General features: G+C 37.8%; 1 protein-coding gene across 1 annotated transcript in view; it reads left to right on the top strand.

Annotated features, from left to right (window-relative positions):
* The window catches only part of LOC103803559 (vacuolar protein sorting-associated protein 13B-like), a gene marked incomplete at both ends in the record, with an annotated part of 219153 nt that extends 205069 nt beyond the window's left edge, over positions 1-14084 (top strand). The window contains 13 exons of the mRNA XM_009076124.1: positions 1-27; positions 1354-1617; positions 1768-1851; positions 2018-2193; positions 2683-2853; positions 3505-3706; positions 4654-4842; positions 5258-5404; positions 6708-6991; positions 8528-8655; positions 9246-9445; positions 11949-12067; positions 13261-14084. The exon at positions 1-27 is cut by the window's left edge and continues 22 nt beyond it. Coding sequence (XP_009074372.1) covers positions 1-27; positions 1354-1617; positions 1768-1851; positions 2018-2193; positions 2683-2853; positions 3505-3706; positions 4654-4842; positions 5258-5404; positions 6708-6991; positions 8528-8655; positions 9246-9445; positions 11949-12067; positions 13261-14084 — 2815 coding nt within the window. The remainder of the gene's footprint in view (positions 28-1353; positions 1618-1767; positions 1852-2017; positions 2194-2682; positions 2854-3504; positions 3707-4653; positions 4843-5257; positions 5405-6707; positions 6992-8527; positions 8656-9245; positions 9446-11948; positions 12068-13260) is intronic.
* Positions 14085-15597: the final 1513 nt, after the last annotated feature.

Here is a 15597-nt window from a genome sequence, read left to right as displayed (position 1 = left end):
CAGCAGCGCAGTGGAGTGCAGAAGCAAGTAAGGATTTGCTCCAGTTTGGAAAAAATAGCTTGAGTAATTTAAGCTGTTACCTATGCATGAATTAGTCACTTTGTTATTTATTTTTTCCTACTGGGATCTGCAGAGAAGCAAGATTAGCAGTCTTCTGGAGCCATTTTGGGGAGGTTTTAGAACTCTTTTCTTCATTTTGGTGTGGATATTAGCATTTGAAAGCTCAAGTATCAACACATATTTCATATGTTCCAGTAATCATCCCTTTGCATGGTTTGTAAGTTCTGACAGTGCTAAATTACACAATCTCTTGCATGTTTTAATCTCTTGAGAAACAGATTTTATATTTTATTTTTAAGAAACTGTTCATAATATATTCTGGGTTGTAATTCAGGAGTTCTTATTTTTTAAAGAGAAAGAAGGAATAACCAAATTAACATTTGAAAATGAGCTGCTGTGCAGTAACTTTTCACTGACTGTTTTTGTAAAGAGATCTGTAATAACACTGCAGCCGTTCTGCCTGCGTTGGCAGAAGCCAGAGCATGTGGTGGACACAACATGTTCAGCTCGTGGATATGGCAGAGAGCCTTATGTTGTGCAACAGCAGTACAGCTGATCAGACAAGAACAGTGCCTGGAGTCACTGATAGCCCTGCTGAGATTTTGCTTGGTAGGCTGTAGTGATGGTGTGCGCCCTCAGAAATGAAGAACAAATGGTGATGTAGCAGGGATACACATGGAATGCTGTTCCTTGGTATCGCTGAGAAAAAGATATATGTTCTATGATAATTCATGCATGATGGACAGCAACAATGCTGAGTCTAATTTGGTCATTTTCTAGATGGGTGCAGTTAAATACAGAAATATGTTACAGCACTTTAATGAAATCATAAGCTTCAAAACAGCAGACACACTGAAAGGCCTGGATCACTGGCTTGTGATGGGAACGTGAGGTGTCAGTAGAAACCTTTCTTCTGAAGTACATCACTGCTCAGAAAGGTCTCAGCATTCAGAAACCATCACAGAGCTCTTCAAATCCAGACCAGAGCTGTCTCAGCCATGGGCAGTTTTGCTGAGTTGAGTGGGAAGGAAAGTGGATATGTTACATGTTTTTTCAAGCCCGGATACTGCCTGAGCAATATTTCAGGCATTTTAATGCCTAGGTTTCTATGAAATTGCACATATATTTTGGCCAATAAAAATAATGTTTTACCATTCACTGCCTTCAGCAGTGCTTGGAAAAACTTAAAGTAGGGAGATTACTGTTCTACAAGTTTTCACTCTCTAACTCAATTTTGGCCTTTTTTTTTTCCACAATTGTTTATATATGAGCTGTATTTTTTGTGTGTTTTAGATCCTAATCTGTGGAAGACAGACAGTCTGTAGTTACCTTTCTGAAAGTATTGAACTGAAAGTGGTTCAGCATTACATTGGTCAAGATGGACAGGCTGTTGTTAAAGAACACATCAACTACCTTGCAGCCAAGCAGAAATTGCCTTCGTATATCCTAGAAAACAATGAGCTCACTGAACTGAGTGTGAAATCTACGGGCGATGAAGACTGGTCCCGAGATGTATGTCTAAGTTCTAAACATACAGAACACAGCACTGTCATTCAGGTATGGATGGAAACGAGTATATGGAATATAGCATTAAAAACGTCTGAGAGAACTGAGGACTTTGCATTTAGACTTCTATTTGATATAACAAAATATTAACCGTTGTCATGCTGAAATAATTTCATTTCATGCTGACCTCTCTGCATACAGGTACCATCCTCAAAGGCTTCAATTACGTATGTGTGGTGCACAATTTTGACTTTAGAGCCCGACTCGCCTGTGCAGCAACGATTAGTAAGTACATTTAATGTCCCTGAAATCTAAATGTTTATGCTTTACATGTCATGTAATAAATTAAGGGCAGAATGACCCACTGTAAGGATTTATTATTAGTTTTTTTAACAGCTGTACTACTGAAATACAATTAGCTTCAAATTGGTGTATTCTTTTCTTTCTGTAGATTGTTTTCAGCCCTCTTTTCATTGTAAGAAGCCATCTTCCAGATCCAATTATCATACATTTAGAGAAAAGAAGTCTGGGACTGAGTGAAACACAAGTGGTTCCTGGAAAAGGGCAGGAGAAAGCACTGCAAAATATAGAACCTGATCTTACACACCACTTGACATTTCAAGCCAGGTAAAATCTTTGCTTTGCCTGAAAATTGTTTATTTGTATGGAAAAGAAATAATTTAAACTTCAACTTCTGCTGCATCTTTCCAAGAGTATGGCATATGCACAGGGGATACAACAGAACAAGCCTATGTGGCCTGAAGTTATCTCATAGGAAATAGTAAATTTGGTGTAACTATCCTAAGCAAACTGTCATTGGTTTGGTTAACCAATCCACATTCTTCTGTTTTGAAAAATAAATTAATGAACGATCTTGCAATGTTTTTTGAGAATACCTACAAGTTTCTAGGGTCTCAGACAAATGTCATTACAATGTCATAACAAATCCATGCATGTCAGTAAATGCTCAGGAACTTGTAAGACTTCATAACTTGGTTTATCCATGATTACCTTAGGAGTGTTCCTGCTGCATTGGGAAGCTTCATTAAAGAAAATGTTAGTGCTACTAATGCTTGATCTTGTTGTGTAAGTGACTAAATCTGTTTTCAATGACAGGGAGGAAGATGATCCATCAGAGTGCGCAGTCCCTATCTCGACCACACTCATTAAACAGATAGCAACTAAGTCCCATCCAGGTGGCAATGTCAACCAAGTACTGTCTGAGTTCTATGGCACTGCAAATCCTGTCCAGCCTGTATGGCCATATAATAGGAAGGATTCAGACAGGTAATTCCTTGCTAAATCTTGTTCATGGTTGTTGGATTGCTTTCCAAATAAACTGAAATCACGTTCTAGAAGACTAAGTGTGATCAACATTGACTAGATTTTCACTAATTACATGATTCCAATACATAAGCTGCAGAATCTGAAAGGTGGGGAAAAAAATGAGGTCAGTCTAGAAGCTACCCTTGTTTAGATTGAGAAGATTGCATCAGTAAGAATTTTTTAAAAGAACTTTTTTTTGTGAATGCACTTTCTTTACTGCAGCTCTAGAGGCTGTTGTTTATTCAGCTGCTGTTTGTTTCCATACAGAAACAGGGAGTTCCTGTAGAAGGATAGAAAGAAAAAAAAAATGTGATTTTATGACCACAAAAGTCACAGGTTTAGTTCTGAAGGATAGTGGTAATTCTGTGAAGGCATTTATTAGTTGGCTAAATTTAGGTTGAGCTTATGCAGTTAAACATATGCCTTTATAGCCTACACGTAGCTAGATCTGTCTGGTAGCATCTCAGTGTGTTCCAGAGTGATAAGAGGAGATCAGTTTTTCAATTTCAAAACGAGAAAAGCGTTGCAAATTTCTGAAAATGACCACTTAAAATTTGTAATCTTGAATTCATTATTCCTTTGACTTTGTTTTTGTTTATTGTTTTTGAACAGCAGTGAGCAACTCTCCCAATGGGATAGCCCAATGCGGGTAAAGCTGTCAGTGTGGAAACCATGTGTTCAAACTCTGCTGATAGAACTCCTGCCCTGGGCTTTGCTTATCAATCAATCCAAATGGGACCTCTGGCTGTTTGAAGGAGAGAAGATTGTTCTTCAAGTACCTAGTGGGAAAGTGATTATACCTCCCAACTTCGAGGTAACTTTGTCATTCACGTTAACAGGCATAATTCTGCTAAACACGCCGATTCTGAAGAATGGCTGTTGCTCCAGATGATTCCCACTTCCCAGTCACTGTGTCTGTTTATTAGTCATATGGTGACAAGCAGCAATAACAAACAATAGGAATTTGTCATGCTAACTGAGTCACCAAGTGGGTAGCACAACGTCCTTGATAGCAATGTTTGAAAAACAATATGTCTTAAAGATGCCTAGTTTAAAATTGTCGTTAAGACACTGCAGGAGGAAGACCTTCATGCCATCAACAGCCTTCTCTCCTTCCTCACAGTTCAAAGAATCCATAACATGGGTGCAATGTAGAAGCACAAGAAAATTGCTGTAGAGGACAAATAAAGACGTTGGCCCCTGTTGTGCCAATTTGTCACTTGGGAAATGTTGACCATGGTAGCAAAGCCGACAGCCTTGTAGGCCTGTGTGGTTTGAGACTATTTGATATCAAGCTATTTCATAGCTCTTGTGATACCAAGAAAAGTTTGATAATAACACAGGATGAATTACAAATGGGGAAGATAGTTTAGGATGTCTGCCTTCCTGAACTCTTTTTTGTTACAACTCAAATATTTTTATGTTTTAAATAATTAAAGTAATTTGACACAGCAGCTTGTCCATTCCAATTGAACAATTGATACTTCCTGTTTATTTTGTTACCTTTTTCCTCCACCATGTATGTCTGTTAATAAACAAAAGATCAACCCTGTAACACATCTCAGTATAGACTGTGATCTTGATTCTGCTGTAAGGATCAGTTCCTCATCCACATTGTGGTTTCATCCATCCTTGTACCACATAGAATCAGAGGGAGAAAGGGAGGAAATTAGATTCACTCCTTACTGGAAACTACATTTAACTCTAGTAGAACTGTATAAAATTGTCAACAACTGATAACTGGTCATTTTTCATTTGCAGGAAGCTTTTCAGGTTGGGATATACTGGGCAAACACTAATACTGTGCACAAATCAGTGGCAATTAAACTGGTTCATAACGTGACCTCCCCAAAATGGAAGGATACCGATAATGGAGAAGTAGTAACATTGGATGAAGAAGGTTTTGTTGAAGCTGAAATAAAACTTGGTGCTTTTCCAGGCCATCAAAAGGTTAGAAGAAAATTGTCATGATGTGTAGCTTTATCATTTAAAAACTAAGTCATACAGCAGATGAAAACAATCATATGTGTGAAAGCTGCTCCCTAAGTGTGCTAATATATATCCCACATAATGAGAGTATAAACAACCTATGAAATATGATTTAAAGAATTAGATAGCCAAAAACGTACTGCCCAGTTCATCAAGATAACACAATATCCCCTGGAAAAGAATTAATGAATTCTCAATCTTGTCTGGAAAACATTCACAGATACAACTTCAGAAGTACATGATGCAGCTCTGTTTGCAAAGTGTGTGAATATCAACAGGATTTCCACAGTTAAAAAGAAAATCATAGTTCTGTCACTATATTTCAGTACCTTTTGTGGTTTTGTGTGACCTCATCATAATTTTCATTATCTTACAGTTGTGTCAGTTCTGCATCTCTTCCATGATTCGACAAGGTATACAAATTCTACAGATAGAAGATAAGACCACAATAATCAATGATACATCATATCAGATCTATTATAGGCCACAGCTTTCTATATCCAAACCCCACTCAGGAGAAGAGGTAAAGCACTGTGCTTTGTTTATGTTTCTGTTTGCCATCTGTGGAACATCATTGTTTAGATCTGTATCTGTATTTAGTGGAGCTGCACACAGCAGAGCTTGAACAGAAATCTTCAGACGTAGTAATAATAAAGTATCTTGTATCATTTAAAATACAGAATCCTGGGTAAATTCAACTCCTGTAATTAACTGTGATCAGAAATCTGTGCTAAGAAGCAGATTCTTGCACATTGCAGAATTAGTTCTGCCTGTTCTGCATCTGTTCAGGCACTAATGGCCATTTCTGTAAAATAAGCAGCATAATCCGTAGTAGCTGTTGAAATTGTTCTCAGAATTTTTACTGAGTTTGCGTGTAAAAGAGGTATATTGGCCTGGCAGGCTGAAAACTTTTTGTTACCCTTTTGGGAAGATTCCAGTTATCTGAACAAAGCTGCAAAACTAGAGACGTGCCCAAAGTTCATGTATTTCAGCAAACTGCATCAAATCATGAATATCAGTTTTCTAATAATCTCACAGTATATATAAGGACTCGCTTGCAGGAACCAAAATGTGTGCATGGTCAGTGTGTTTTAGTCAACCATTTATACATATTTATTGAAGATTACATTTATAGTAAAATATGTGGAAAGATTTCTCAGTGCCAAACTTACTAGAGGAGTTGGCAGATCAACAGTTTTTTTAAGTTCCCTATTTCTGTGTTGTTCTCCTTCTGCATTAGTTTTCTTCACATCAGTATCTACAGTTGTGCATCACAATTTTGTGTCAGTCTTACGGGTTGAGGAATTGGAAGAATGTTGAGGCTAAAATCCATTCTTAGTTTTATAACTATAAATGGATTTTCTCTCACAGTTGTGTTACAGCAATGTAACTTGCTTTTGGTATAGCTGTGTTGTGCAACTGAGAGCAGACTGTGGATCATAGAATTATGGAATCATCAAAAGGCTTGGGTTGGAAGGGACCTTACAGATCATCTAGTTCCAACCCCCCTGCCATGGGCAGGGACATTTGCCACTAGACCATGTTGCTCAGGGTCCCCAGATAGCTGTGCTCAGTTAACTGCAAAGCTATACCTGAAGACAGAATTTGACCAAATAGTCCTTAATGCCATGGTCTTAGTGCAACCTTTATATAGTTGTGGTCATTGGCTACTTGAATCATAAAATCATAGACTGTTAAGGGGTTGGAATGGACCTTAAAGATCATCTAGTCCCAACCCCGCAGAGTGTTCTGTGCAAAATGGACATGAATAAACTTCCTGTTGGGAGCCAGCATGCCATGCTACCACCATCTTTTTTTCTTTCCAGGACTTCCACTCACCTGACAGTACAGTGTTCAGCATCGGTCCAGCTGGGACACCCCGCAGTGAGGTCCTGAGTGCTGTGCCCTGCTGGGACCTGATGCCAGACACTGATCCCCTAACAGTGGGGGCACCTCTCACTGAAAAATGCATGCTGCTGAGTTTCAGCCCTGGTGGCTGTGCAGGGAGCTGGGAGCTCTGGAGCCTTCCAGCTGTCATCAAACCAGAGTTCGCTAGACAGAGCGTGGCAGTGCCCACAGGGGTTCGTAGTGAAAGTGGATTTTGTACCAGGTACTGTATGCTGAACAGTCCTGAATAATGAACTTTGCTTGTTGCTATAAAGCCTCAGCTAGAGAGCTAAGAAAGCATAAGATATTAAAGCAAAAGTCAGAGTAACACGTGCCCCACATATGTAAAGAAATGCCTTATTTTAATTTACAAATTGTTGTCTTCTGATGGTTTTGATGCTTTTATTGCAAATGGTTTAATGTTATGAATGTGTACAAGTTGTACAATTTTTATAATGTATGGTCTGCTGGTTTTTATGTGCATGCAAAATAAGAGCATGAAAAGCTTATATTGGGGATTATAGTCTTCTAATTTGTGAGTAACAATTCAAGGACAGTGCATAATAACACAATACAAAAATTTAGATTTTTTTTATAAAGCATAAATATATATTTTTTAAGCATAGTAAGAGGACATAAGAGCACAAAAGGGATGAAATGATTTTGAGATTACAACAGGGAAAGATTCCCAAGTTTTAAAGCTTGAACTGTCCAAATGTGCATTCTGCTTACAAATGGTAAGGCTAGGTTAAACAAAGAGTCCAGTGACCTGTCAAATGCCCAGCTTCAGGTCTTGGAGCTGGTATCTGAATCTATTTGTGCTTATACCAGCACAAACAAGAAACAACCTGCTGAAATTAGAGAAACTACATCAGTATAGATTACCAGCGATGTGATCTTTCTCTTGCCTAAAGTGCTTGATATCATTCAAACCCTCATATAATTCCTCTGCAGAGTCCAAGAGGTGTTATTGTTGAGACTAAATACTTTCATTTAGACTTCAGATATTTAAAAAATTTAATGGAAAAACAAGGAGAGTATTCCTTATAATTCTGGAATAGGCATAGAGGATCTCGTATTCCAAATCAAATTTTCAGACTGTTTGGATTTTTAAAATCACCATGAGGTGAAATTCTGTAGAAATAGCCAATAAAATTGCACAAGGAGAAAAGAATTTGTGTTTATGCATGAAGATTCTTTTATGTAGCTAATGAGTAGAACTAAATTAACTTAATTTCATTTTGGAAATTGATGTATTAGTGATCCATAGAATTAGCATTTAAAAGAGCAACAGCATTGTGGACCATTCCAGGGGAGCAGTCAGTTACAGATTTATGTATTTGCTCAAATATCTTTCATGTAGTACCAAAAAGTATGCATGCAAATTCTTCTGGAAAATTTTAAAGATTTATGTTAAAAATTTGGACCTACAATCTCATGTTTTTAATTTAATATAAATCTCTGCTGGCTAAGCTCTCATCTTGCAGACACACGTGCTCAATTTAACTCATGAGTAGTCTCTGTGAAGCAATTTCTTCTCTAATATTTTTGGGCTATTTCCACATGTTCTTCTGTTGAAACAGAATTCTCAGTGGAGATAGGTACTTGCCTAAATATAGATAAGTATCTGTGGAATTGGAATTTGATCATAAAGAATCTCACAGATGCCCGTTTTGAATGTTTTTAATTGTTCAGGATAATAATACTTAAAGATTTCATCCAAAACATGCATAATCCAATATATCTGCTTCTGTTTTAGAGCTATCGTCCTGACTTATCAAGAGCATCTTGGAGTGACATACCTAACCCTTACAGAAGATCCTAGTCCTCGAATAATCATCCACAATAGGTGCTCCGTTCCGTTGCTTGTAAAAGAGAATTTCAAAGGTAGGTGGTATGCAATAATTAGAAACAGTGCACTGTTCTAGTGTAAGTTACTTTACTGTATCCCCAGTACAAAATCGAGTTCAATATGTGTTTTGGTTATAACAAGAACTTGATGCCCTATAAAGGTCTGTCTCAAAGTGGGAGACTCTGGAAGCTATTGGAGCCAGTTGTGAGGTCAGGAGTATGAACTTGTGTGTCTCCAGGCTTTTGGGTCTCCCTGGTTCCAGCTGTAAAGGTGACTCAGCTGTAGGCAACTCGTAGGGTGTGGAGTTTTGTTGACATCAATTCAGTTCCAGGGAACATTTGTATTTCCTCAGATTTTCAGATATAATACAAAACATAATGTCAAAATTCCTGTTGCAGTATGTTAACGTAATGATCAGTGAAACATCATTTTTGTAATACTTAATGAAATAAAAAAGGCGAAGAAAAAAAACAAACTGGTAATATTCAAACCTATAGAAGAGCGATGTTTTTGCTTATTAGTAATATTTCCAACAGAAACTTTCTCATTTGTGTAAGCACAGGTGAATTTTGATTTTGTGTGGGTTTTAGAAAGGCCCAATCTTGTATGTTTTATAAAATTTCAGATACACCAAAGTTTGAAGTTTATTGTAGAAAGATTCCAGCTGAATGCTCAGTTCATCATGAGCTTTACCATCAAGTCTCCAGCTATCCAGATTGCAGAACAAGAGATTTATTGCCCAGTATTCTTCTGAAAGTGATGTCATCTGATGAACTAGTAAATGAATGGAGTGATTTTGTGGACATCAACAATCAAGGAACACAAGTAAGTGATTATAAACTATTTCTTGGTTCACAGCATAAATGGCTGTCTTCCTGAGCTGCACAGTACATTGTTCCTCTGCAATAAGCATATCCTTTCTGTTAGCTTTAGGACTTTTTATTTAAGTCTCGGGAGCTCTCCTGCCTGAGACCCTTCCTGTGGAAGTGTTAGAACAGACGACCTTCTTCACTGGTTCTCTTTTTAAAATAGCTAGATGGAAAATACAGGCTTTGTAATGCTGAGTTTGTTTCACTTCTTTTAAATCAACCTGGTCTTCCCTGGAAAAATCAGTCCTGAAAATCGCTGGCCTCTGTGAGCGAAGAATGCTACCAGATCCAGGAAAATCCTTCTATTTGTTAACTTAATTATCGCGGAATTTTTATTGTTATATCTTGTAGGAATCATCACAGTCATTCTCCCTGTGTCTTCACAGAAGCTGCTCATTTCTTTCTAAAACAAAAGAGCACCCCCCTTTTCTTTCCTTTTGTTATTTTTCTCTGGTCTTGAGGTAAATGAAAGCTTCCTTGACTGGAGTAATTCTTTTTGATGGGAATTTTTTCCATCTTTGAAGTCATTAGTTTACATGGAATCAACATAAACTGCTTGGCTCTTTGAAAGAAATACTAGTTTCAGATGTTTTCCCTGGGCACCAATCACAAAATGCTCTTGATTATTGAGTGTTATGTTATATAGCAAGTAGTTCGGTTCCATCCAGCAGGCCAGTCAAGCAATGCAAGGTTTCAAATTTCACTCATTAATGTTATGCCAGACCAGGGTTCTTTGTAAGTATCTGGCTCCTAGAAGGAATTAGATGCTAAGACAACATTTGGGGATCATTGTCTACTTGAAGAGCTCTTCAAATACAAAGTGTAGCCTTCTGTTATTAAGTTTTAAGGTTTACATGTAGAAAATTTCCCCAGCATTTCTCAGTCCATCTTTCTCTTAGAAGACTATAAGGAAATAAGGAATATGCTAATAGCACCACATACAATTCATTTCAGATTGTGAAATAACTGGGATTTGGATGATCTTAAGTAATTTGTGTTCTTTCTATGCAGTCACTGATAGGTACTTCTTTTTCTATTAGAAAGTAAATTCAAAATTGCCTAAAACTAATACCTTACTAAAAATCGAGGTATTTACCATCAGAATTATCTGAAATTGGAATTAAAATGACTGATCTTTAAGATCAATGAGGGGTTTTTAGAATAATAAGTGTATTGAAAATTCAGTAAATATCCATTTTTCTCCAATTTCACCACGCAGGATCGCGAATCTCTTCAAGGCAAGCAAAGAATTAAAACTGGCATGTTGTAATTAGAAATTCTCTTGTATGTAATTCTCAGAAGAATAGCAAATAATTTGATGAATGAAATATAATTAACTATACAAGATTACTATAAATAGTCTACTGAGATTCAGTTTCAGTGTAAGTGCTGATCCTACTAACCTTCCAAGTGTTTTTCTTTCTGGTTACTTGTTAACAGCAGTAAAGATTCTGCAAGACAAACAGCTGTTTATTTTACCTGTGCTAGCCCATTATCTTTGTGTCATTCCTTGAGTGTGCATTCCTGTGAATTACAGCATCTGTCATGACAGTCCAGTAAACAATTGTGTTGATAGGAGCACTACAATAAAAGAGAAGCCAGTTAGCTCTAACAAGGACTGCTGTGAGTTTTCCAAACCTTAAAAGACCTTAATCTTTTATATTCTGGAGAAAAAGAAAATTTGCATGGAAATGTTGCAGAAATAAGTTCCAAAAATGATATGTCATTTCTTTAAGTAAATCAAAGACAACTTATTCAGAATGAAAGTTTGTACATCTGTAAGCAAGACACAAACCTTGTCAAGTTCCCATTTTTTCTGCCTATTTAGACATTTTATGCTTTCCAGTAGACTTTTGCCATTTCTTTATGGCAGCACCTTGCTTGCGAAGGTGTTCTCATGAAACCAGTTTAGATGGCTTAGAAAGGTGTGCAGTGTTGAGTTGTTAAGCAAGTCTTCATGAATCCACAATGTTCCTTATTTTTCAGTCTTTCTATGTTTTGCATCATGCTGTCAGCCATTCATCTAACCAGCTTTGAGCTAGGGAATAGCAAAATAATTTAGGGTTTGTTTTCTAGAGGAGAAGGTGGGATTTTGCAGAGCTGCAGGAATATGCCTTTCCTCTTAATCACAAATTAAAATTTCCTATTTATTCTTTCTCATGTAACCTCCTCCCTCCCCAGCACTTCTTGCTTATTGCTAGAGAAGTTTCTTATTTAAATGTATTCAATAATACAGTTGAAGGATGAGGTGCAAATTTCATCTCACTATACAACTGAAATATTTAAAGTATCAGAGTTGTTACTTCCTGAATTATTGAAATCTGACTTTTTTTCCTGAACAGTATCATGATTTGAGTAACAGATGTCAACCAGAAGGCATTAATAGGATTCATTCAATTTATGACATTAAAAATAGTAATCTCAGCAGCATTCCATCTCTTTCTAACTCTCTCCACTAGATTGTGTTCTTAACTGGCTTTGGCTGTGTATATGTGGACATTGCCCATCGATGTGGAACAATAGTCATAACCTTGGCCCCAGAAGGAAGAGCAGGACCCGTCGAGATCAACCTCAACAGGTACATAAAGCACGTAAAAGATGATAAAAAGCATTATCAAACAGTGCTGAGAGTTGTAAGTGTTAACCGACTTAGAAACTTCAGCTTAATTGTTTGTTTTGTTTAATGCTGCTGCATAACCTGTGGCATGTGTTTAGACCATATGCTGGTTTGTATATCACAGTTAAAAAGGACAATCTAATGTTAAAAGTCCTGTCACTTAAGGGTAAACACTAGATGTCTGACACAAAAAGAGGTCCTGATTTTTTTATCTAAAAAAAAAAAAAAGACGTTTTCCCTCATAAATAATTTTGAGTGTGTTCATCAGTTTAAAATGTATTTAGCCAGGTCCTGCCATCTATAATCTTACAAACTCCCACTAAAATTGGTGGGAAACTTGATGTGCAAGCACTGTAAAAATAGTCTTGCAGTCAGTAATTAGCTGTGCTTGATTATAATGCTCTTCTCTGGAAGACTTCCCCACTTCCATAACACACCACAACTTGGTCCTCAGCTTCACTCAAGTGCAATTATAATACTACTTATTTCTCAGACACAGAATGCCTAGCCTCCAGCAATGCTGTTACCATTGGAGTGGAATTTGTTGTACTGTTTTTATTTGCACTGTAATTAAGCATTAATCCCAAGAAACTGGTCATCAGCAGTACATAATAGCCCACTTGCTAGTTAAACTTGGCAGTGGACAGTTAACACTGGAGTGGGGAGGCCCTCAATGCCACTGGTGTAAAAATACTGTAGTGGCTTCATTAGAGGGCACACTGCTTGTGATATGAAATGATTTATCCATAATAGTAACCTCCAGTAGTGACTCTCAGAAAACACTGAAAAATCTGAGGCTGTACTTTAATTATTAGAAAGTTGTATTCATTGTCTGCTTTAATATCTGGCTCTGTAGCCAATGTAGTAGGGAATTACTATGTATATAGAGATGTTCATGGCCAAACTATCCTGCTGATTGATAAAAAAAAAAAACTTGGCATAGATGTATACCATCCCATTGCTTAGAAGACCTCCTGGGTGGTACCCACTGTGGTGATTAAGGCTGCCAAATCCCATTAATGTTAACAGGACTTGCACAATGAGTTGCCCATGTAGTCTAGAGAATGTCTCTCCTGATAGCTTTTTGAGAAACCAAGATGCCAGGTGAACTCAAAATACATGAAGTAACAAAACTTCTTTTCCCTCCTATCTAGAAGTCAAGAGCAGACTCTGTCACTGAAAATGTTCATCAGTCAGTTGAGTCTTGCCGCGTTTGATGATATTACAAACCACAAAGTGTCATCTGAACTTCTGCGTCTCACAGCAGACAATGTTTTCCTCCACATGGCCCCAACCACCATCTACCTCAGACCTCTGTCACAGGAATTCCAGCAGGACTCTGTGGAAGGCCTCCCACAATTTCATAGTCTCCAAGTGTATTGTGAAGACTTGCAACTGGACAATCAGTTGTACAGCAAATCCAATTTCCATTTTGCAGTCCTGCTGTGCCAAGGAGAGAAAAGTGAGACCGTGCAGTGGTCGAGAGTGAACAACCTCATTGTTTGTAACAAAGATTTGGAAAGCTATAAGGAAAACTGCTTTATAAAACTCTCCATTGCTTTTTCTGAGGAAGAGAATTTCATGTTTCATGTGAATGACCTCAGCTTTGAGCTCAAACCAGCTAGGCTGTATGTGGAAGACACCTTTGTTTACTACATTAAGACTCTGTTTGATACGTATCTTCCAGAAAACAAAACTGCTTGCAAATCCATGAATGCTTCAGATACTACCCTGATAGTGCCTGAACAAGTTAGAGAGCATGCAAGAGCTTTAGTCAAGCCAGTGAAGTTAAGAAAATTAACAATACAACCTGTTAATCTCCTTGTCAGTATTCATGCTTCATTGAAACTGTACATAGCCTCAGATCACACCCCTCTTTCCTTCTCTGTGTTTGAGCGAGGACCCATATTCACCACTGCCAGGCAACTTGTCCATGCCTTGGCCATGCACTATGCTGCTGGAGCACTTTTCAGAGCAGGTCAGTACTTTTCCTTAAAATATAACATTTTCATTAGGTACCAGGATTCTGTGGTTGTCTCTCAAGCTTAATAACCTGGATGTTAGCCATACAATTATTGTTTTCCTCAGATACTGTTTGATAATGATATTTTCAGACACCTTTCAGGTCCGGCTGTACGACAGAAGGGAAATACAATGGCTGAGCAGACACCAGTGAAGATTTGCAAAGTTGTGCTAAACATTAGCCAGCTGCTTGAAACCTTTGTGAAACCCTGAACACAGCATAAAAATGTATTCTGGCTGGCTTAGGTTTTGTCATTTGGTATTACGGCACTAGTCAGAATCAACCCACATTCCTCACATAAACTCCCCAAAACTACATTTAATCAAATTATTCAGCATGTTGCTCTGCATTCAGAAGTAAATTATAGCCCTGAATGTTGTTTTGTTGTTAAAACTCCTTTTGGCTGCAGTTTATGATTAGGAATCTGTCTTTCTTCATACAGCCTTCAGTCTAAACTGGCACACAGATGTTTGTTGTCCTTTGATCCAGGAACTATGAAGTTTGCTGTTACTAACTTTTTTCCCATATAGGATCAATAGTGAGTAATTAGTCTATTTAGGTTATCAGGTACATTCTGTTTCCCATAAATATTAATTTAGAAATCATAAAATTTGGTCTCTGATGTGTCTTAGTGGGGCACAGAATTTGTACCTGAGGCAGGAGAAAGCTCCTCCATGGTCACACACAAGTAATGTACTCCACATTGAAACATGGGATTTATTTTCCTGCAATACTAATGGTCACATTTTCGTAGATCCTGGTTCTTCCATCTGTGCTGCAAACTTAGCTGCAACCTGATGTCTGTGCACAGTTTCTGAAATTGTACATGAATATTTCAGCTCTTTATAAACAGAAATAGTGAGATGCTGAGCTGGTCTTTCACTCTGTGCACACCTATCCCGCATTGCTGGTTGTGGCAGCGCTGTACAGAGTTGTGTACCAGAACATGTGTACCAATTCATTATCTTCTTGCATTATTATGCTTGCAAAATTTACAGGTTTTTCTTTTTGCTACTTGTTTGGATTTGTTTTACAGTTAAATCTCATAGTGCAAAAGGGAAGATCTAGTTTCTTGCTAAGTCAGAGTGAAACTGTGGCCACATGTGGTCCACAGTTTGAGTGTTTCTCCCTGTGACTGGCTAGGAGTGGTGATACAAGTAGTTCTAGACTAAAGCAGGGAATTTTTATGCACCACATCCCAGGTGAGACACACATACAGGGTAGGGATTCCTGAGCCTGGTCTTGCTGTTTCTTCCTGTGCTACCCCTGCAGCGTGCAGCAGTGCGAAGGCCATCACTTGGTCTGGGTTCATGATGTGCCTGAAATCAAGCAGATTTAAATATCAAGAAATTAGGTTAGCTTTGATGGAGCCTTCTCATCATAAAATGCACATTTAAATACTACTTAATACTACTTACATCACACTCAAAGCACTAAAACTAAAACATGTTGTTTGAAAGAGGTCACC

The sequence above is a fragment of the Acanthisitta chloris genome, unplaced genomic scaffold, assembly GCF_000695815.1.
Source record: "Acanthisitta chloris isolate BGI_N310 unplaced genomic scaffold, ASM69581v1 scaffold6186, whole genome shotgun sequence".
Classification (NCBI taxonomy): domain Eukaryota; kingdom Metazoa; phylum Chordata; class Aves; order Passeriformes; family Acanthisittidae; genus Acanthisitta; species Acanthisitta chloris.
The sequence above is the reverse complement of the archived record's forward strand: the minus strand, read 5'-3'. Positions and strand labels throughout refer to the sequence as shown.